Below are 22260 nucleotides of genomic sequence, written 5' to 3' on the forward strand. Positions count from 1 at the left end.
AAAATAAAAAAGGAACCTGTAACTTCAAAATATGAAGACATTTGTGGGACCGAGAAAGAAACAAGTCCAAGTTATGTCGCAACTTCTGACTGAATAACTAGTTGGCAAAAGTATTTTCAATGAAGACAGCAGCTGAGAGCATATCCTCATGCAAAAAAATAAACAAAGGCATGCCTTATTGTGTGATAATTATAATTAATGGAGTGGTGGCCAAAACATAAATTTCAAAATTGAGATAACCATTGATTCAGAGAGAAATATGGGTAATACTATACGGTCTATGGGGACTGAATGAAGACTATGCACCAGAACTAGTCAATTTGATGAGAAAAAATACTTGGAAAATAAATTAGGAAGAGTTTGGTCATGGATTTTTGTGTACATACCTGAATGTTGGTTACAGGACTGGCCTGAGTTTGCGTGGGTTCAACATTTCCCTGTGGTAGGGGCCCCAGTCTATCTTTCACAGACTGTTTGACAGCTGTGAAAGAAGATTGTGTAACTGGCTGCTGTAGTCCACAAGCCACCTTAAAAAAAAGGGTAAGTCAAAAAATGCTGAGAAAATAAAGATCCTTCTATACATCAACTCCAAATGACTTACATTTAAATATTACATTCCATAATCATTATCTAACATAGACTAATTGTTTTAATATAGAAATATTGCTGACATTGAATAATTGAAAGTTAACAAGTCTGTTAATTAACCTTATGCCAGATTATCAGGTTACAGTCAACAACTACAGCTGCATAGTTGGGTTGCAGTAAATTGGTAATAAATAAATGTTCCCTTTGGCAAGTTCTCCCCGATGCAAAGAATGCTGGTCAGGTAACCTGTGACCTCCAGGACTGTTAAAGATATTAATAGTTTTCTCATAAACACTGAATTATAAACACCAAATGTGGAAGCCAAGTTTAAACCTAGCTGGGCTCTTCAGTACAGAGCTGAAACAGACAGTGTTACTGTAGCCAGGACAATCAACTTCCTGTCAAAACTAGACAAACCTGGAACTGCGTGGTCAAGTACTAGTGGTCATTGTTTGAGAACACACCATTGTTTACACCTCCAGTGAACAATGTGGCGGTACTACAGGATTACGAGGTGAAGTTGGTCTTTTCTGATTTTGAAAAGAGGTTTAATGGCAGAGGTACAGAGTTGTCTATTGAAAACTCGTGAACAGCTTGAGGGGCCGTGGGGTTCTTTTTCAAACTTGGAACAACAGAAGCAGTTTAAATGGGTGTGGTCAACTTCCTACTGAACTAGAAGTTTTAGTTTCAGCTTTCAGCAGTTGCTGGGATCGCAAAGTTCATGTGGAAGCTTTTATTCCTCTCTCTTCCAGCTGAAAGCTGGGGTTCTCTTCCTGCTGCTAGAACTGCATGTGAGAATCTTTTTTTTCTGAATTTGCCTTTGTTAAGTGTGTGTTTATGTCACTATATTGGAATAGTTACTGTTTAGTAGTTAAATAATCTACTATGCTGTTAAGTTTTCCTAATAGAGTAATGTTATTCCAGTTACTTTCTTCCTTTGTTGTATTTCAACTTTAGTGCATGAAGAAAGTGCGATTTGCTTCAAATCTGGTAGTTCGATCATTCAAATTGTGCCTTGTTTGCAACATCTTACATTTATCTTTAAAATAAGAAAAAACATTAAGGTATATACCATCTTCTCAATATATTTTGAGTGGGTTGATCTGGTCATAACAACCTGCTTTGTCAGAAGAAGACAACACAGATCGGGTGGCACCCAACCCAGTAGGAGAAGGGCGCAAAGAGAGGAATAAAAAAAGAGGAATAAAAGGGAGCCCCATCTCTCTGCTTTTTGCACTTTTTTCAACAGCATCTCCAAAGAGATCGCCTTGGTGGGACGACCCGAAAAGCAAAATCAGCCTTAGCCAAAAGGGAAAGCTGAAAATCGACATCTAGAGATCCTGAAACATCAGCCAACCCTGTAGACAAGGTACAGCCTGTCCCAGCCTGACTGAATTGATATCATCAGTTTTTCAGATAAACAATTCAAATACAGTGGTATAGGCCTGTGGAAAGGGTGCAGGGAGATGTCAAAAGAAAGTAATAGAAGTAGATAGCTAGGACATATATAAGACTGTAAGAAGATTGTCTAACTTGCTGTAATCCACAAGCCACCTTAAGAAAAAAAGGGTAAGTGAAAAAATGCCAAGAAAACAAAGATCCTTCTACACATCAACCCCAAATGACTCACATTTAAATATTACATTCCATAATCATTATCTAACATAGACTGATTGTTTTAATATAGAAATAGTTGCTGACACTGAATAATTGAAAGTCCTGAAAAGAGATTAATCGAGTTGGAGAGATTAATTAAAGACCAAGATAAAGTGTTCAATAAAGTTATGAAAGAACTTTGCGAGTTTTCTTCTAGCTTTGATGTGGAGGTGCCAATGTTGGACTGGGGTAGACAAAGTTAGAAATGACAATACCAGTTAGCAGTCCAACAGGTTTATTTGGAAGTACAAGCTTTCGGAGCTAGTGGGCAAGATCATAGGACACAGAATTTATAATATAAGGTGAAAGTGTCATACAACTGATGCAAAGTAATCAACAAACCTAGATTGCTGTTAAATCTTCAATCACTTAGAATGAGGTTGCAGGTTTTGATTCATTAATATGGAAACCACAGGACTTCTTTCAAGTCACATTCCCAAGATAACTTAAGGTTTTATAAATAAAAATGACATCTCAGCCAGACAGTGCTTGATAGGTGAGAGGTAGGAGTCTGTCTGTATCCCAACCTTGGGTCAGACTGGTCCTACTGCCAAAGTAGGAATTGACAAAATGTCATATCGACTGACTGCCTATAAACTGTGTGCTTTTTGAACAAAATAAAATGCTTGTGCAAATTCAAATCTGTAAATACATTCACACTTTTAATGCAAGATGAGGTCAAAAAGGTCATGAAAGAGTTGGAAAATAAATCTGAGAAATGGTTCAAGACTAGGACAGGGAGATTCATTTGACAAAGTTCAGCAAGACAGGCTTTAGAAAGGACAAAAGCAAAGAGGAAAGTGATTGAATTTTCTCAATCTTAGTGAAAACTTCTGAAGTCCCTTCTACTTGACGGAAGCAGTGACGGGCATAAGGGTTTAAGATGATGATTTGCCATGAAGAAAACCAGGGTTTTCCTGCAATCCTGAAAGATATTAGAATAATGAGCAGTTTTAGTAAACTACAATAGGACACAAGAGCATTTTAAGTCGTCCAGCCAGACTTAAATGATATCTGTGTGCCACATCCTTTCAAATCTACTTCCCTTGGACTTAAGTGAATAGGGATGAAACCTTTACCAAGGGAATGGATAAGTCAAGAGTGCTATTGTTTTTCTGAGTACCCAGACATCAGAGGTCAAGGTTGAGGACATGGTTCAGTAAATCAAGAGCAACAAAAATGATATATTGAATGGAGGGCCAAAGACGAGTTAACTGGAGTTAGTGAATACAGTAAATAAATTGGGGAACAGCTTTTGCTATGGGATATATACAGGAGAAGGTAAGGTTGTGGCGTGAAGGGGGATGTTGATGCTATGGGATTTAAGAAAGTAATCAGAGATGGAAAATAAAATTGTGCAAAAAGGATATTTTAGAAAATAAATTGAAAAGCCACTAGAGGTCAGATTCTCCACTAAGGTTCTGTATCTAAATCCTAATGGACAGAAAAATGAATTGATCTGCTACATGTTAGGGTCTTGCTATGTTAGATAACCATAACTTGGCTCCTCGTGGATGCTGGATGTCCATAGCTGCCACGAGGAGATCATCAAGCAAAATATGGTGAGAGTCAGACAAATGGCAGACTGTCACTGAAGACAAAAATTGCTGGAAGCAGAGTTTTTTTAAAAGGGCATCAGAAGGAAAAGGGAGAATCAGAAAAGTTGGCTGGTTGATCAAGTCCACATATTCTCAGCCACTGTCTTCATGTCCAGCAAGTTCAGGAGAGATGGCCATGCCAGAGTAGGGCCTCTGAAACACAGTAGATGAAAGTAAAAGTCTGAAGACCAAAGCAGAAACCATCAATGTCTGATATGGAAAACTCTTATTTTAGGTCAAAGGATGATCATCAAAACCAATAAAACAGGTCAGAATCATGTGTGGGGTTGAAGCTGAAGTGAGCAACAGGACACATTACAAAAATTTCAAGTCTAACATTAGATTTTCATTGATATTCTAATACTACAACGAAACTAAATAGGAGAGAAAAAGATAGTCTGTACCTTTTGATTTACAGTCGTCTTTTGCTGAGAATTGCAATCTCGATGCCAGTATACCTTGATGAATCGGTTGTTAAGTACTGCTTCTGTACTTGAGATTGCCCTCTTTGCTTCTTCATGAACAGCAAACTGAATAAGGGCACCCTCTAGATCACCTTGATAAGCAACCTTAAACAAGTCAATCAATACATGCAAAATTAATTTGTTTCCTTACAAATCACACTTTCGTGATCAGAAGTCAGTTTTTCCAGCATTCAAAAATCAGCAGAACCTTGCTTAATTCAAGCACTAAAGTATGCCACTTGACTACCTAGGGTGCATCCATCAATGGCGATTTCTTTCCCTCTTCTGATTAGAATGCTATATTTGGATGCTGCCCTCTTAATGGACAAGCCCCTTCCTTTTCCACTGCTCCTGTTTGCAAAGATTCTTGATTTTGTCACAATTAGCAGGCTGTCTACGCTGCTATGCTTTCCCATTTCAAAATGAGTCTAAAAAGAGATTGGAAGAGAACAAAATAAAAGACTGGGAGACTTGCAAGATGGAACTAACATAGTAAGCCACAGCCAACTTTGCCAACTGAAACAGGTATTAACGGTCACATGGTTGCGCACAGACCTGGTTAACTGACTTACAATTAATGCCACCAAAAATTGACTGAATGGTAAATTCCTTATTAATGTTTAAGATTCTACTATAATATCCCTACAGACCAACAATCTTCATTATTTTCAGAGATTCATTAGTGCAAGTGTTCTCTTTTTAAGATGGGCATAATTGTTCCAACTGCCATAACCTAGATGGAATGGTCACTAAATATCACCAAACAACTCTAAAATAGGATGCTGAACTACTGTTGAGTTGGTTATTGCAATGCTCCTCCTTCTGGCACTTCAACAAATGGTTTTTCCCCAGTTCAACAAAAAAAAACATTTTTATTGATTAAAGTACCAAATAAACGAACCTCAACCATCTCATTAGTTATCACAAATAATCAACTGTATAAGCTGATTTGTTGAATATTGTATACTATATTAAAAGTTGGCACATGGAGGAGACTGCCTTTAGTAACAATGACAATACAATGTTATAGTAGCACCTGCTGGCAGCATTAAATGACTCATTCACCGAAATGGTTCATTTAACATGCATCGCATGCACAATTTCACATATGTGAGAAGTACTATGCGAAATACTTTGGACTGTTTTAAAAGATTCTTGAAACATTTTTTCACTCCACCCCTGTTTTGCTCTATACAACTTATTTTGAATCAATTTTTTTTGAGGAAAGCAACTTTAGAAGTTATTTCCATGTAAATGGAGACAAAACATAAAATATTCTTTTAACAATATTGCGATGTAAAATGCATTCTCATCACAAACAGCTTCAACAGACAAACCTTATTTTCCACATTCAATGAAAGGAAAAAAGCATGTTTACCACAAAGTTACCAGAACACCCAGTGGAAGCCTACACAGGCACAGGGACTGTGCGCAAACTCGACACGGTTGCCCGAGCTGGGATGGACCTTGGGTCTTTGGAGCTGAGAGGCAGTAGTGCTAACCACTAAGCCACCGTACCCTGATGTTACCAGAAAACACTCGAGAGGCTGCATTTGTAGATTTGTTGCAATAAGCAGCCATTGTTAGAAATAAAAGATGTGCTTTGAAACTTAGTGTAAAACTTTGGGCAGGACCCAGTTATAAATTGAATGACAATACTGATAGAGAGCTCTTTTTTAAAAAGCTAACTTTATCGTGATAAATAATGCATGAATATAAAAAGAAATTTCATTCTGAATGAGAAGAGTGTGAATAAACAGTCATGGCAAGGCATTAAACTCATAAAACTTGACATGCCATGCAAAGTCTTTGGATTCCTATACTGAAAGAAGTTGTAATGACCCTAAATACCTTTGTTATATCGACCCATTTGACTTGGTCAATGCACAGAGTATTTAAGTCATATGGCTCCAAATTATTTAACACTAAATTCATTAAGGATATTATAAACTGATACTAAAAAGTACAAAATTAAGAATGTTTGCAGAAAATCTCAGTTCCCATGAATTCTTTCATAAACTAGGACATAAGGATTGTTTAACAGGGTTGGACAATTCATTGCCAGCAGCAAGGTGACTTAACAAAATTAGTATTGTAAACTAATATACTACTGCCGTTTATGAAAAGAGATAATCCAAGTAATTTCAGCCCAGTTATCTTACATATCTATGGTAGGAAAGAATTCAAGGACCTTTAACAAAAACTTACAATGTGTGGAGACAAAAAGATAATAGCTAAATAGCCACCATTTATTTCAAAATGGGCAATGGTGTTACAATAAATTTCAGGTTTCTTTCAGGAACAATGGAAAAATTGCAATGGATATATTGTAAATGGACTTTAGGGAAGTCTCCTGGAAAAATACAACACAAGAGATTGCCAGAGAAAAATATAATGTATTTAGAAATGGGGGACAGTTTGGCAAATCAAGTTAAAAATTGGTTCGAGAAAAATGGGAAAAGGTTACGGTTAATATTTAATTTTAACTGTGGGTACCAATGTCCCTCACTGATAGTTTCAGATTTTCAAATTTAACGGCAACCACAACCGCAAATAGATTTACGCAAAGAAAGAGATACACAAGGATTAAATGCTCAGTTTGGGATTGATCTCAAAATGCAAGGCAACATCCAATACACAATCACAGTTATATCATAAATATACTCGTAGCACCATCTACAGGTGCAACTCAGAATGAAAAGAACACTTTCTAAAACTGGCATCATTTCAAGAACTTCATCAAATGCTGAGAAAATTAATAATCTATACAGATCAATGGGGTCTCAGAGTTCACTCTAGGAATTTGCTGAGTTAGGAAATCTTAAGCAGATCAGCAACTGACGATTCATTTGGATTTAGTATTCCTTGTTCTAAGGAGGCCATATGGCTCGGAACAAAGTGTACAGAGACAGAGGGTGAAAACAGGACTAGACTAAGCAGTGAAGCCCTTTAGAATTTTCTTTGCATTCCCACCTGTAAATTTACAATTGTTCCAAATTTGCTGAAGTGTTCATTAAGTTTGCTGATGTTATTTAACTCCTGTGGAACCCTCCGAAGCTCAAGCTTGGTGTTTTCAACCCCATATTGTGGTTTCTTTTGAAATCCTTGGTTGTTGGCCTTGTTGAAATTTGACCTGTTGATACAAATAGGCAGATCATGTTAACCTAAATCTTTATTAAAAATTAACTGCAAAATACACATCATGACTCAATCAAATTATTTGTTAAAATTTGTTTAAGGCTCAAATATTTTTGGCAGTTAGGAATTTTGCTTACTGAGATCTCCAAACCCATTGAAAGTAGTGAATTACTAGGTCTGCCATATTCAAACTGATTCTTCAAAACAGCTGTATCGATACAGCATTCCTTTTATTCAGCAGTAGTGGCCTGATTTTAACTTATAAATAATTAATTCTGAAAAATTGTTGAAAGGAATTTCACTACTAACACACACTAAGGAAACCACTTCAATAAAGCCTTCAATTTGATAATCGGTCTCAGCTCATAATGGATTGAAAATTCTTTTAACTTATTCATGTTTTTTACAGATTGTCATAAACCTTACAAAAGCAAAAATCACACCACACAAGATTTCGCTGGAAAACACATTATGCCTTGGAAAGAACTGAAAATCAAAAGAAATAAGACCAACCACAATATTCCATCAAATGATTTAGACAATTACTACTCCCAATGTAAATTCACTGGTGTTTCTAAGGACCACATTTTATTAAACAAGTCTGATGATAAATGACTGATTGCAAGTTATGGGAGTTTCACCTGAAACCATACTAAACGTGGAATAAATAACACATTGGTACATTTAGTGTTTATGCTCCTGAGAGTTCCTGTTAGTCTAAAACTGAAGTCAACATGGTGAAGAAATGAAGACTCATTGAATAATGGGTCCCAAATAGGTTTTGGCAAATCTCAAAACTGAAAAAAAACCATGCTCTCAATTTCCCTTTATTTCTATAAATAAAAGGATTTTAAAATCTGTGGGTACCAACGTCCCAACTTAATTTATCTTTGTATCTCAATGCTTTACCGACAATATGACACCACATGTCCCTTCACACTGATTTCACAAGGGCTTAGCAGGGTTCCTTCTGCTTGGTGGGAAACTTAGAGATCTGTATTATAATCTTAGTATAATGGATAATTATTTAAGACTGAGATGAGAAGTTTCTTTGCTCAAAAGGGTCTTGAATCTTTGGAATTTTCTATCCCAGGACATTGCGGGATGTTTCACAATTGACTATAGTTAAGACACAGAGACAACTTTTGGTACATTACAGAATCCTCAGTTACAACTTCACTTTACCCTCCCTCGTGTAGGGTTATAAAACCCTGTAATATCTTCATTTCATATAGGAAAATTTACTCTTTCAATGATAGAAAAAGATGGTTGAAAAGGAAGGAAGGAACATTGTTGTTTTAGTTTAGCCTGCAAATTCTCCAGTCATAGAGGGGTACAGCACGGAAACAACTCATCCATGCCAACCAGATAACACAACACTTCAGGTTATTCCTTTTGGATGGGAAATCAAGCAGCAGTGCTCAATCCCCATTTGCACATATCCAGCAGGGAATGGTCAGCGGGCAATGCCTAATTCTATTACCTTAGCTCGTATTCCCCCACCACATATCATGACGGTTGAAGAACTATAACATCAATATACCACACAGTATAATTGAATCTGACCGACTAATTCAAATGAGATCAAAGACTAAACATAGGACTTTGTAGATCCATGTGGCTCAGGTGTTGTGTGAAATGGCTAGACAATCAGGAGAAAACAGGTGAATTTTCTTTTATTTTTGAAATGAAAAGATATTTCAGGTTTGTAACCGAAATTCAAGAATATGATGGAAAATTGTCGTGACATCTAAGTTTATCCAAAACACAACATTGGAATCAACAATAAATGAGATGTTACAACTGAAATGTACAAACAGGTTAATGGCTTCTACACCTCCTTTTAAAACATGTTGTACCTAAAAATGTGGAACTGTTCTCAATAATTTAAGGTAATAACTTAAAGTGAGGCTCAAAGTAAGTTTATTACGTAAAGTAAAATGGATATCATACAATGTTAAATTTTAAATGCATTTCACTCGGGGAAGCCCAAGAAAAGTTTACAGCTTGTTACCCCAACATTTTGAAAAGGTCTGTAACAGTAAGTTTACAATGTGCATTTGTAATACCAAGAAAATGGTTTAAAGTAGCAATATGCAAGAAAAATTGAAAATCAAACTTTACTTGTCAAACCAGGATTTCTTCACAGGGACTCCTTCAGCAGAAGCCCCAATTGTACGTTTCCTGGACTCAGAATCCACCACTATTCTCATGTTGTTGTTGTTGTTGTTAACAGGTTTTTCTGTTTTCACAGTAATATTTACAGCTAGAATGTGAACAGGTAGAAGTAAGTTTCAAGACCAGAACATACTTCACTGAAATCTTATCCTGCCATCAAGTCTTTTTCATGATTTAGATACAGAAATACTTTCGGTGCATGGGAAGCAATAATTAAAGATGTAACTTCTTTGTGATTTTTGAGCAGATTTGAGCTCAGGTTGAGGTTCAGGTTGTAAGTTTGCTCGTTGAGCTGGTAGGCTTGTTCTTAAACGTTTTGTCACCATGCTAGGTAACATCACCAGCGAGCCACCAGTGAAATGCCGGTGTTTTGTCCTGTGTTCTAATCGAGTGTCTTGGTCTATTAAGGGGGGGGGGGGGGGGGGGGGATGATATCATTTTCAATTCTTTTTCTCTAAATGGGGTCCAAATCAATGTGTTTGAATAGGAGGCTTCTAGGAATTTCCGAGCGCATCTTTGTTTAGCCTGTCCTAGGATGGATACGTTGTCCCAGTCAAAGTGGTGCCCTTCTTCGTCCGTATGTAAGGATACCAGTGATAGTTGGTCATGCCTTTTTGGCGACCAGTTGGTGCTTGTGTATCCTGGTGGCTAGTGTCGTGCCTGTCTGTTCGATGTACTTTTTGTTGTAGTCCTTGCAGGGTATTTTGTGTATGACATTCGTTTTGGAGACCAGCATCTACAGGAAAGCAACACACACACAGACCAGATTCTCAACTGCAGGAGTAATCATTCCAACACCCACAAATGGAGCTGCATCAGGACATAACTTAAACGGGCCACAACACACTGCAGCACCCAGGAAATACAAGTAGCAGAATAAAAATATCTACACAACAGATTCAAGAACAACGGGTACCTGATAAACACAGTCTGCCAATTCTTAAAGAACAAATACAAACAAGAAGTCACAACACACCCAGAGACTCTAGCCACACTACCATACATCAAAGACATCTTGAAGATAACGACCAGACCACTCCAACCCTTTGGCATTATGGTAGCCCACAAACCTACTAATGCACAAACAGCTACTGGGGAACCTCAAGGACCCATACCAACAGCCAGCAAAACAAATGTCATACACAGAACATCCTGCAAAGACTACAAACACTACAATGGACAGACAGGCAGAAAACTCGTCACCAGGATACACAAGCACCAACGAGCCACCAAAAGACATGACCAAGTATCACTGGTATCCTTACACACAAAGGAGGACACCACTTCAATTGGAACAACATATCTATCCTAGGACAGGCTAAACAGAGACATGCACGGCAATTCCTCGAGGCCTAGCATTCAAACCGAACTCCACCAGTAACACATAGATTTGGACCCCATCTACCAACCTCTGAGAAAAAGAACCGGAAATATATCACATACCTTAACAGACCAAGACACAAATAAAAAGGAGTACAGAACGCCAGCGTTTCACCAGAGGCTCACTGATGATGTCTAAGAACAAACCTGCCAACTCAGCGAGCAAACTTACAATGTGGTAACTTATGTCTACGTGTCATCTTTAGGTACGGGGGGAAAAAAAAACGAATCATGTTCAGACACTCAACTGAAAGGAGGGGTGAGGAAGGATCAGAAAAGTAGGCTGTCATAAGCAACTTAAAAGGAGAGAGATAATAGAATGGAGAAGCTTTAAAAATAAATCTCCAAAACTGGGACCAGAGCCAGAAATGGTGGGGTAAAGGCAGATGTGATGCCATCACAAAAAGAAAATGATTTGTTTTATGCAGAGGCTGCGACAACAAAGGAGAGAGGAAGCAAGCACAATATAGTGAGAAACTCAGGTTCGGGGTAAGGGTGTTTCGTACAGAACAATGATTTTAAATCAGAGTCAAGCTGGTGCATGGAACAAGGCATGGTACAGGAGGAGGAGAAAATACAAAAGAAATAGAAGACAGATTTTGATTGAACCACATTATAGAAGCTTGAGAAGAACAGGTAGTACATGTAACCAGACAGGATGGTTGTTACCACATACAAGCTCAAACTACTAAAATACATTAGGTTAAGTGAGCTAAAATATAAGTTGTGTAGAGGATATAATTTCTATGATTCTACCTAAAGAGAGCAGATTTTTAGAACTAACTTCTACATTACCTCTTGGTGGTAGATCCATATCCCCAGATGTAAGTCCAATTAAGTTAGGTCTTTGGCTGTGTACCCTGTGTCTGTAAACAGGTCTTGAAGTACTGGTTATACTTGGTGCTTCAGGATTATATCCATCAGTTTCATAGGTTTCTACAGTCAAAAACAAACAAGAGTGAACTGGAGACCAATCCTCATTATCCTGTAGTGATATTCAGTTGCAAGCAAAACTACGCTTATGTAATATGGATGTAGGTTTGTTCGCTGAGCTGCTAGGTTCATTTCCAGACGTTTCATTACCTTACCAGAGTCATACAGATATATAGCATGGAAACAGACCCTCCGGTCAAACCCTTCCATGCCGACCAGATATCCCAACCCAATCTACTCCCACCTGCCAGCACCCGGCCCATATCCCTCCAAATCCTTCCTATTCAAATACCCATCCAAATGCCTCTTAAATGTTGCAATTGTACCAGCCTCCACCACTTCCTCTGGCAGCTCATTCCATACACGTAACACCCTGTGCGTGAAAAAGTTGTCTCTTAGGTCTCTTTTATATCTTTCCCCTCTCACCTTTAACCTATGCCCTCTAGTTCTGGACTCCACGACCCCAGGGAAAGGACTTTGCCTATTTACCCTATCCATGCCCCTCATAATTTCATAAACTTATGTAAGGTCACCCCTCAGCCTCCGACGCACCAGGGAAAACAGTCCCAGTCTCTTTAGCCTCTCCCGAAAGCTCAAATCCTCCAACCGTGGCAACATCCTTGTAAATCTTTTCTGAAGCCTTTCAAGTTTCACAACATCTTTCCGATAGGAAGGAGACCAGAATTGCACGCAATATTCCAACAGTGGCCTAACCAATGTCCTGTACATGACCTCCTGTACTCAATACTCTGACTAATAAAGGAAAGCATACCAAATACCTTCTTCACTATCCTATCTAGCTGCAACTCCACTTTCAAGGAGCTATGAACCTGTACTCCAAGGTCTCTTTGTTCAGCGACACTCCCTAGGACCTTACCATTAAGTGTATAAGTCCTGCTAAGATTTGCTTTTCCAAAATGCAGCACCTCGCATTTATCTGAATTAAACTCCATGTGCCATTTCTCAGCCCATTGGCCTATCTGGCCAAGATCCTGTTGTAATCTGAGCTAACCCTCTTCGCTGTCCACTACACCTCCAATTTTGGTGTCATCTGCAAACTTACTAACTGTACCTCTAATGCTCGCATCCAAATCACTTATGCAAATCACAAAAACTAGAGGACCCAGCACCAATCCTTGTCGCATTTCACTGGTCACAGGCCACCAGTCTGAAAAACAACCATCCTCCACCACCACCCTCTTTCTTCTATCTTTGAGCCAGTTCTGCATCCAAATGGCTAGGTCTCCCTGTATTCCATGAGATCTTACGGTGCTAACCAGTCTCCCATGGGGAACCATGTCGAACACCTTACTGAAATCCACATAGATCAGATCTAGCACTCTGCCCTCATCAATTCCTTTGTTACTTCCCACGCACAAAGTCAAGTTGACTATCCCAAATCAGTCCTTGCCTTTCCAAATAAATGTACATTCTATCCCTCAGAATTCCCTCCAACAACTTGCCCACCACAGATGTCAGGCTCACTGGTCTATAGTTTCCTGGCTTGTCCTTAGCACCCTTCTTAAACAGTGGCACCACATTAGTCAACCTTTAGTCTTCTGGCACCTCACCTGTGACTACCAATGATACAAATATCTCAGCAAGAGGCCCAGCAATCATTTCTCCAGCTTCCCACAGAGTTCTAGGGTACACCTGATCAGGTCCTGGAGATTTATCCACCTTTACCCGCTTCAAGACATCCAGCACTTCCTCCTCTGTAATATGGACATTTTGCAAGATGTCACCATCTATTTCCCTACAGTCTATATCTGCCATATCCTTTTCCACAGTAAATACTGATGCAAAATACTCATTTAGTATCTCCCCGATTTTCTGTGGCTCCACACAAAGTCGCCTTGCTGATCTTTGAGGGGTCCTATTCTCTCCCTAGTTACCCTTTTGTCCTTAATATATTTGTAAAAACCATTTGGATTCTCCTTAATTCGATTTGCCAAAGCTATCTCATGTCCCCTTTTTGCCCTCACGATTTCCCTCATTGGTGTATTCCTACTTCCTTTATACTCTAAGGATTCACTCGATCTATCCTGTCTATACCTTACATATGCTTCTTTATTTATCTTAACCAAACCTTCAATTTCTACAGTCAACCATCATTCCCTGTACCTACCAGCCTTTCCTTTCACCCTAACAGGAATATACTTTCTCTGGATTCTCGTTATCTCATTTCTGAAGGCTTCCCATTTTCTAGCCGTCCCATTACCTACGAACATCTGCCCCCAATCAGCTTTCAAAAGTTCTTGCCTAATCCTATCAAAATTGGCTTTTCTCCAATTTAGAACTTCAACTTTTAGATCCGGTCTATCCTTTTCCATCATTATTTTAAATCTAATAGAATTATAGTCGCTGGCCCCAAAGTGCTCCCCTACTGACACCTCAGTCACCTGCCCTGCCTTATTTCCCAAGGGTAGGTCAAGTTTTGCACCTGCTCTCGTAGGTACATCCACATACTGAATCAGAAGATTGTCTTGTACACACTTAGGAAATTCCTCTCCATCTAAACCCTTAACTCTATGGCAGTCCCAGTCTATGTTTGGAAAGTTAAAATCCCCTACTGTAACCACCCTATTATTCTTACAGATAGCCGAGATCTCCTTACAAGTTAGTTTCTCAATTTCCCTCTGACTATTAGCGGGTCTACAATACAATCCCAATAAGGTGATCATCCCTTTCGTATTCCTCAGTTTAAATAAATAGAAATAAATGCAGTTTAATTTGTTAGTCCTATCTTGTCCCTGCTTGCCCGGACTGACTCGCTTCTGTTCTCAACTGTACTAGTCTCAGATTGATCTCTTTCTTCACTATCTCCCTGGGTCCCAAACCCCAACCCCCCCACCCCACACACACATACCTTACTAGTTTAAATCCTCCTGAGCAGCTCTAGCAAATTTCCCTGCCAGTATATTAGTCCCCTTCCAATCTAGGTGCAACCTGTCCTTCTTTTACAGGCCACTTCGACCTCAAAACAGATTCCAAAGATCCAAAAATGTGAATTCTTCTATTACACTAGCTCCTCAGCTATGCATTCATTTGCTTTATCCTATTCCTGCCCTCACTAGCTTGTGGCACTGGGAGTAATCCAGATATTACTACTCTCAAGGATCTCCCTTTTAAATTTCTGCCTCATTCTCTGTAATTTCCCTCCAGAATCTCAACATTTTCCCTTCCTATGTCGTTGGTTCCAATGTGGACAATGACCTCTTGTTGGCATCTCTCCCCAGTGAGAACATTCTGCACCCTCTCTGAGGCATCCTTGATCCTGGCACCAGGGAAGCAACACATCATTCTGCTTTTTCGCTGCTGGCCACAGAAACAGCTATCTGTACCTCGGACGACACAATCGCCTAACACAATTGATCTCTTGGAACCAGACGTACCCCTCGTTGTATTAGAGCCAGTCTCAATACCAGAAACTTGGCTGTTCGTGCTACGTTCCCCTGAGAATCCATCACCCTCTACATTTTCCAAAACAGCATACCTGTTTTAAATGGGTATAGCAACAAAAGATTCCTGCACTAGCTGCCTCCCTCTCTTACCTTTCTTGGAATTAACCCATCTATATGACTGTATCTATCTGAGACTTGCCGCCTTCCTATAACTGTCATCCATCACATACTGTTGTTGTTGCTGCAAATTCCTCATTGCTTCTAAGTGTCTCGCCAACTGATCCATTCAATCTGATAAGATTTGCAGCAACAGCATTTATGGCAGATATAATCCACAATAACCCTCAAACTCTCTTTAAATTCTCACACCTGACCAAAACTACATATCACTCTATTAAAGGCCATTTTTGCTCCTTCACAATCCAAAGACGCAGAAAATAACACCATTGTTGCGATTCTGTTCTCCAAGCTGGGAATTTGTGTTGCAAACGTTTCGTCCCCTGTCTAAGTGACATCCTCAATGCTTGGGAGCCTCCTGTGAAGCGCTTCTGTGACGTTTCCTCCGACATTTAAAGTGGTTTGTCTCTGCTGCTTCCGGTTGTCAGTTCCAGCTGTCCGCTGCAGTGGCCGGTATATTGGGTCCAGGTCGACATCCACAGATTCTATCAACAAACACATCGACCTGGACCCAATATACCGGCCACTGCAGCGGTCAGCTGCAACTGACAACCGGAAGCGGCAGAGTCAAATCACTATAAATGTCGGAGGAAACATCACAGAAGTTCTTCACAGGAGGCTCCCAAGCACTAAGGATGTCACCTAGACAGGGGACGAAACGTTTGCAACACAAATTCCCAGCTCAGCCAACAGAACCACAACAATGAGCACCAGGGCTACAAATCTTCTCCCAAACTTTGAAAATAACACCATCTTATTCCTCTACAAAACACTGCCCCAGGTTAAGTTAATAGTTATTGCTTATATTTTAAGTTTGGTCACGTATATCTCCAAAAACATATAATCAAGAAAGAATCCACTCTACTCACAACTGCAGATTCTCTGTAGGCCACACTTAAAAACAATGATTAACCTATCTGATTCTGTGCTGTGAACTTCGCCCAACAGTTCCTCCAAGATCATTTGTGAATTTCACTGTTTGTTAATTTTCCCAGATGCACTCTGATGTCCAATGATACATGAATTCAAACAGCAAAGGGAGTAACTGTGCAAGTTCTCTCTATCTCTATCTCTCTCCTGCAATGACCTCACCATGTGCTTCCTTTGTCTGTCTGTTCTTCTCCCTTTTAAAACTACTGTTGCTTTGACTTTCTTCAGTGGGCCTCAGGCAAAGCAATGCTGAAAATTCCTATTTTCTATTGATATGTTTGGGTGTCTTTGGGTCGGTGATGTCATTTTCAGTGGTGATGCCATTTCCTGCGGTGAAGTCACTTCTGGTTCCTTTTCTCAGGGGGTGGTAGATAGGGTCTAACTTGATGTATTTGTTAACAGAGTTCCGGTTGGAATGCCATGTTTCTAGGAATTATCGTGCGTGTCTTGATTTGGCTTGTCCTAGGAAGGATGTGTTGTCCCAGTCCAAGTGATGTCCTTACTCAACCGTATGTGAGGATACTAGTGAGAGAGGGTCATGGCTTTTTGCGGCTAGCTGGTGTTCATGTATCCTGGTGGCTAGTTTTCTGCCTGTTTGTCCAATGTAGTGTTTGTTACAGTCCTTCCACAGTATTTTGTAAATGACGTTTGTTTTGCTCATTGTCTGTATAGGGTCTTTCTAGTTCATTTGCTGCTGTTTTAGTGTGTTGGTGGGTTTGTGGGCAACCATGATGCCAAGGGGTCTGAGTAGTTTGGCAGTAATTTCAGAGATGTCTCCGATGTAGGGAAGAGTGGCTAGGATTTCTGGACATGTTTTGTCTGCTTGTTTGGGTTTCTTGCTGAGAAATCGGCAGACTGTGTTCATTGGGTACCCATTCTTTTTGAATACAGGGTATGGGTGATTTTCCTCTGCTCTGTGTAGTTCCTCTGAGCTGCAATGGGTGTTGGCTCATTGAAATAATGTTCTGATGCAGCTTTGTTTATGGGTATTGGGATGATTGCTTCTGTAGTTCACTATTTGGTTTGTATGTGTTGTTTTTCTGCAGACGCTGGTGTGAAGTTCCCCATTAGCTGTTCCCTCTACTGTGACATCTAGGAATGGCAGTTTGTTATTGTTTTCCTCCTCTTTAGTGAGTCTTATGCCAGTTAGGATATTATTGATGGTCTTGAAGGTTTAGTGTTAAGAAAGGTGTCATCCATGGAGCGGACCGAGAGTTTGCATTGGATAGTTGGCAGAGTTGTTTGCTCAAATCTCTGCATTACTGCCTCTGTTAAGAACCCTGATATCAGAGATTCCATGAGTGTTCCACTGGTTTGTCTGTAGGTTGTGTTGTTGAAGGTAAAGTGAGCGGTAAGGCATAGGCCCACTAGCTTGATGATATTCTCCTTGTTGATGAAGTTAGTGGTGTTTAGTGTATTGTCTTTGGGTATTCTAATAGTGCAGTCAGTGTTTCTTTGGCCGGGTTAATGTTGACTGAAGTAAACAGGGCTATTACATCAAAGGAGACCATCATTTCATCCTCTTCTGTCTTCTTTCACCACAGGAAATGACATCACCAACCCAAAGAAACCCAAACATATAAATAGAAAGCAGAAATTTTCAGCATTGCTTCGCCTGAGGCCCACTGAAGATGTTACCTAGTATGGTAACAAAATGTCTGGAAATGAACCTTGCAACTCAGCGAGCAAACTTATATTCAAAACCTCAACCTGAGCTACAAATCTTCTCAAAACTCGTTTATGTAATGTGTCTTACAAAAATGTAAGAATAAATTAAGACAAGAAACGAGTGTTGAGCTGTGTGCATGTTAGGAGAGATAATCAAAAATACTTAGGCACAAGTGAGAAGGAACGATAAGTGGACAGGGAAAAGTTCCAAATTAGGCTGGGGCAGGTAAATTGCACAAATGCTGAAGTTGAGACATACAGAAATAGACTCTGAAGATACATTTAAAATGACAGTGAAATAAAGCTTATAAATTGCAGAAGTATGGATCTGAGGCAAGACACTGAGCTAGAAACCAGAATGTGATGCTCACAAGGGAAAGGTAATCTGTTACAATTAGCAAGAACACTTGACATAAAGGTAATCTCATTATAAATTATCCTAATTGTTGTTAGCAGATATGTGTCAATGAATCAGCACACTTTCAAGTCAGACCCAAACTTATGTCAGTTGTAGGTCTCTCTAACAGCATACACCTGAATGAGGCTCAGCTGAATGACTGTATTCTTCTAACATTATGTGATGTCACAAAGCAAAAACATGGTATTAACAGAGTGTGTGCTTATGTTTATGTAATGAGTACACACTTTAGTAAGGTAGGTGTAAAACATCAAAACAATTTAAAGTTGGCGTTCATGTTTTCTTGAAGAAGTGTATTTTTAGGAAAAGTACAAATTCTTCCACAGGTACAACTAAACAGGATAAAGGCCACTCTTTTGGCAACCTATAGGCAAGGAGAGCATTAGCCACTGCTTTTCTGCATGATTTACCAATCAATGCTTCCAAATAAATAAACATACAGCACTTTTTTTTGGAACAGCACACCAGCCATCAGCCACCACCCTGGAGCACCAACCCCCCACCACGTCAAACTGCACACAATGATATACCGACGAATTGCCACCTTAAATATTCTAATATTTTTCTTCGTTTTTCATTTTTGACATTGGACAATAATGTTACACTCTCAGGATCATATGTCACAAAATTCTGGCATTTCTGGCCTCCTTCACTTAGGTCTTATTTCAACTTAATATGCCTTGAAAAGTCAAGCTTACAGTCAACATGCGATTGACTAAGTTTTAAGCATGACATCTATGTATAACACACGTCAGTTCAAATAAACATCACAAGACATTAATCCTCCTAGTCATCATTACAGCACTGAGATACTGCAAATTTCCAAATACAAGAAAACAAAGTCATCTGACAGACTGTGGTCACATTTGTGACAGTGATAAGTCTAACAAGAAGCAAAATGTTCAATTTTGCAGAGTGAATTCTAATAACAGTGTAATTTTAATAATCCTTCTTCCATTTTTTTATATCTTGCATAGACAGAATAAAAAATTGCATCCAATGCCACAGCAGTGATCCATTTACAAAGTATATTCAACCATCCCCTATTCTAAATGTCACATATTGGATTTGAATGGTAACAAACAATGGTGTAATTTTCCCAACCTTGATTACCTTTCTTTTTGAAGAGCATCGAGTGATCTGATAAGAATTCCACATTCTACTCATTACTATTATTGTACATCACCCACTACAAGTGCATATGCCAACATATCTCTTCATGCCCACAAATTTCTGGTGCATTTTCTGAGATCCAATTATGATCACTGTCCAATCACCAATAGGTACTCTCCTACATTTAGACTGCCATCCCTTTGGCTAGTCACTAGTCCACCTCTATAAGAAGGACATTATGGAGTTTCTTATTTTTTAGTCCATGTATATACACTATGGCATAAAATATACTCGAGTTCTCAAGGCAATTGAAATAAGCATCTTCAGCAACCTCAAATGCATAATTTGAAAAATAAACTTAAGGAACAGAATGTCTTAATTGGCCTAAAAGAAACTTGACAAATAATTATTCTACCTGCTGCATATGGTGGAGGCTGTGGTGCAGGAGGCTGGTGATGAATTACAGATGTGACAACAGGAGGTACTGAACTTGTAATTGAGCTTGGAGGTGCATCCAATCCAGGAGGTTGAAGTGGTGGCAAAGGTGGTGGGGGACCAACTGAAAGCAAAGTGACAAATTTTAAATGCCGACTGCTCTTCAAGATTGTAAACAAGCAGGTTTTTAAAAACAAAACACTGCAAAACAACGGGACCAAACCCAATTCTCATCAAATTTCAAAAGAAAAACAAACCTGTATTTTTATAGCACCCTTACAATTTTATATTGTGGCTCACATGCTTCATGGCCACTGATGTGATCAGTGTTGAAGGCAAACAGAGCAACCAAGTTTCATACAACATAATCTTATTGCTATTTGAAGAACTACTTAATCAAATTTACAAGATAATTTGTTGTTTGCAATATTTATTCATAAGTAACTGATGACACTTGACATCAGAAAAATTCACAAATCTTTTATCCATACTTGAGCAAGCAATAAATAGCCTTGAGTTTAAAATCTCTCTTGATGGGTAGTGCCACCAACAGGAAAGCATTCCCTCACGGTATTTTAGTGAAGGTTATGCATTCGTTCAGGAGTGGGACTTGAATTTACAACATTAAGACTCAGTTACAATAGGGATACCACTGAGTCAAGGTTGAAATACAGAAACAGTAGTATCTCTGTTCAGCAGTTATACACATTCAATACTTTAAAAAACAAATTTTGGTTGAAATTCAGTATCTTCAAGACCAAACAAATAGTTCTTGGCCTAATGTCGGTCCTTTTTTGAAACAGGGAAATAAACTGAAGTCACAAATCATCCGAAGGAGTGATACCTTTACCAAGAATATGGTCATGCCTTATAAGCATGGAACCAACTGAGGATCACTTTTCTTAAAGAAATGAAAGGACCGTGATCTCAGTGGGAGGCATAACTGTTTTCTTCACGAGATAACAGTCCTACTCTTACCCATTGCAACTTGCGAAATAATTCATTTTTTGTATTCTGTTTTCTAACAATCCCATTCACTTAGTCAAAAATCTTTTAATGCATGATGTTGGTGAAGGCCTGTCATTTCCTTCTACCATGTTCAAGTGGCCATTATTTTTTGAAAGTGTGGACAAAATGTTGAATGGGTTAGTCAATGAGAAGTGTTTTAAAATTGTGCCTGGTAATGTCTCAACTGTCATTTACATGTACAGTTAGAAAAGTAATCATGGGACAGGAAATTAATGTGAACTGTCAGGTTATTTTTCTGCTCCTACCCTCAAGGATTCTGAGGTTGATTTTGATATAAACTGCATCAGATTTTTGTCCCTCAAAAGAACTGCTAATGTCTAAAATATTTGCAAGTTACATGATACAGATACGATAAAGAAACTCAAGTAAATTTGAATATAGAAAGGAAATAGTTTGAAAATTGTGAAACTGTAATCTTCTGATGTTCATTCAATGATTCAAAAGGTGGCTACATGCTGAAATATGCCAATATGATTATTCTTAAACACAAGATCATCTCTAGTACATGTTGGACAATAGCTTAATAACATACAACATATGTTGATTAAGTGTTCTAAACTTAGTTTTCTGTTTCTCAAAGCACAAGGAAGAACAGAAAGCTTATATCTTACCTGCAACAGGAGGCAGATTGGGTGGTAATGGTCCAGGTGGAGGGACTGGAGGCCTTAGGTTAACGGGTGGAGGAGCCAGAATGGGTGGTGGTGGAGGCAGGGGAGGAGGATTTGGTCCCTCAACTACTGAAGACTGTGAGGGGAAAGGCAGCATGCCTGGAAGATTCACATCCTCTACCACTACTGGATCACTTCCGTGGTCAAATGGACACATGTCACCTCTCATACAGAAGCCCTTTTCTGAAAAAGGCAAAGTAAGGCAGCATAAAGCACATATAGTCAAAATGATTTGCAACATATTGAAATAAATCTTCGCACCAATCTGCAATACATATTTATTTTAACACCACAATACAGTCGCAGCCTCTGAATGGGACACATTTCCTTTATCCAGCCATTCTTGTTAAGCAAACGCAGCAAAGTGGAGGGAATGAATTGATGACTATGTCAAATGCAGCATTTCACTGAATAACGTCATTAACTTGCATATGTTGTATTTCCAGACTGCTATAATTTCCATTTCCTACACAAACTTATTCT

At 39.0% G+C, this 22260-nt stretch overlaps 1 protein-coding gene across 2 annotated transcripts in view; it reads right to left on the reverse strand.

The window, feature by feature from the left end:
* Positions 1 to 22260, reverse strand: part of rbm26 (RNA binding motif protein 26) — a 74826-nt gene that overhangs the window by 29560 nt on the left and 23006 nt on the right. For both annotated transcript variants that reach the window (XR_009644798.1, XM_060825932.1), the window contains exons 7-13: positions 21721 to 21960; positions 20061 to 20204; positions 11798 to 11938; positions 9569 to 9710; positions 7280 to 7439; positions 4247 to 4411; positions 387 to 527 (exon numbers count right to left, since the gene is read on the reverse strand). Coding sequence is in view for 1 of the 2 variants with exons in the window: in XM_060825932.1 (XP_060681915.1) it covers positions 387 to 527; positions 4247 to 4411; positions 7280 to 7439; positions 9569 to 9710; positions 11798 to 11938; positions 20061 to 20204; positions 21721 to 21960 (1133 nt within the window). In the remaining variant the exon portion in view is untranslated. The remainder of the gene's footprint in view (positions 1 to 386; positions 528 to 4246; positions 4412 to 7279; positions 7440 to 9568; positions 9711 to 11797; positions 11939 to 20060; positions 20205 to 21720; positions 21961 to 22260) is intronic.

The sequence above is a fragment of the Hemiscyllium ocellatum genome, chromosome 6 (assembly GCF_020745735.1).
Source record: "Hemiscyllium ocellatum isolate sHemOce1 chromosome 6, sHemOce1.pat.X.cur, whole genome shotgun sequence".
NCBI classification, from domain to species: domain Eukaryota; kingdom Metazoa; phylum Chordata; class Chondrichthyes; order Orectolobiformes; family Hemiscylliidae; genus Hemiscyllium; species Hemiscyllium ocellatum.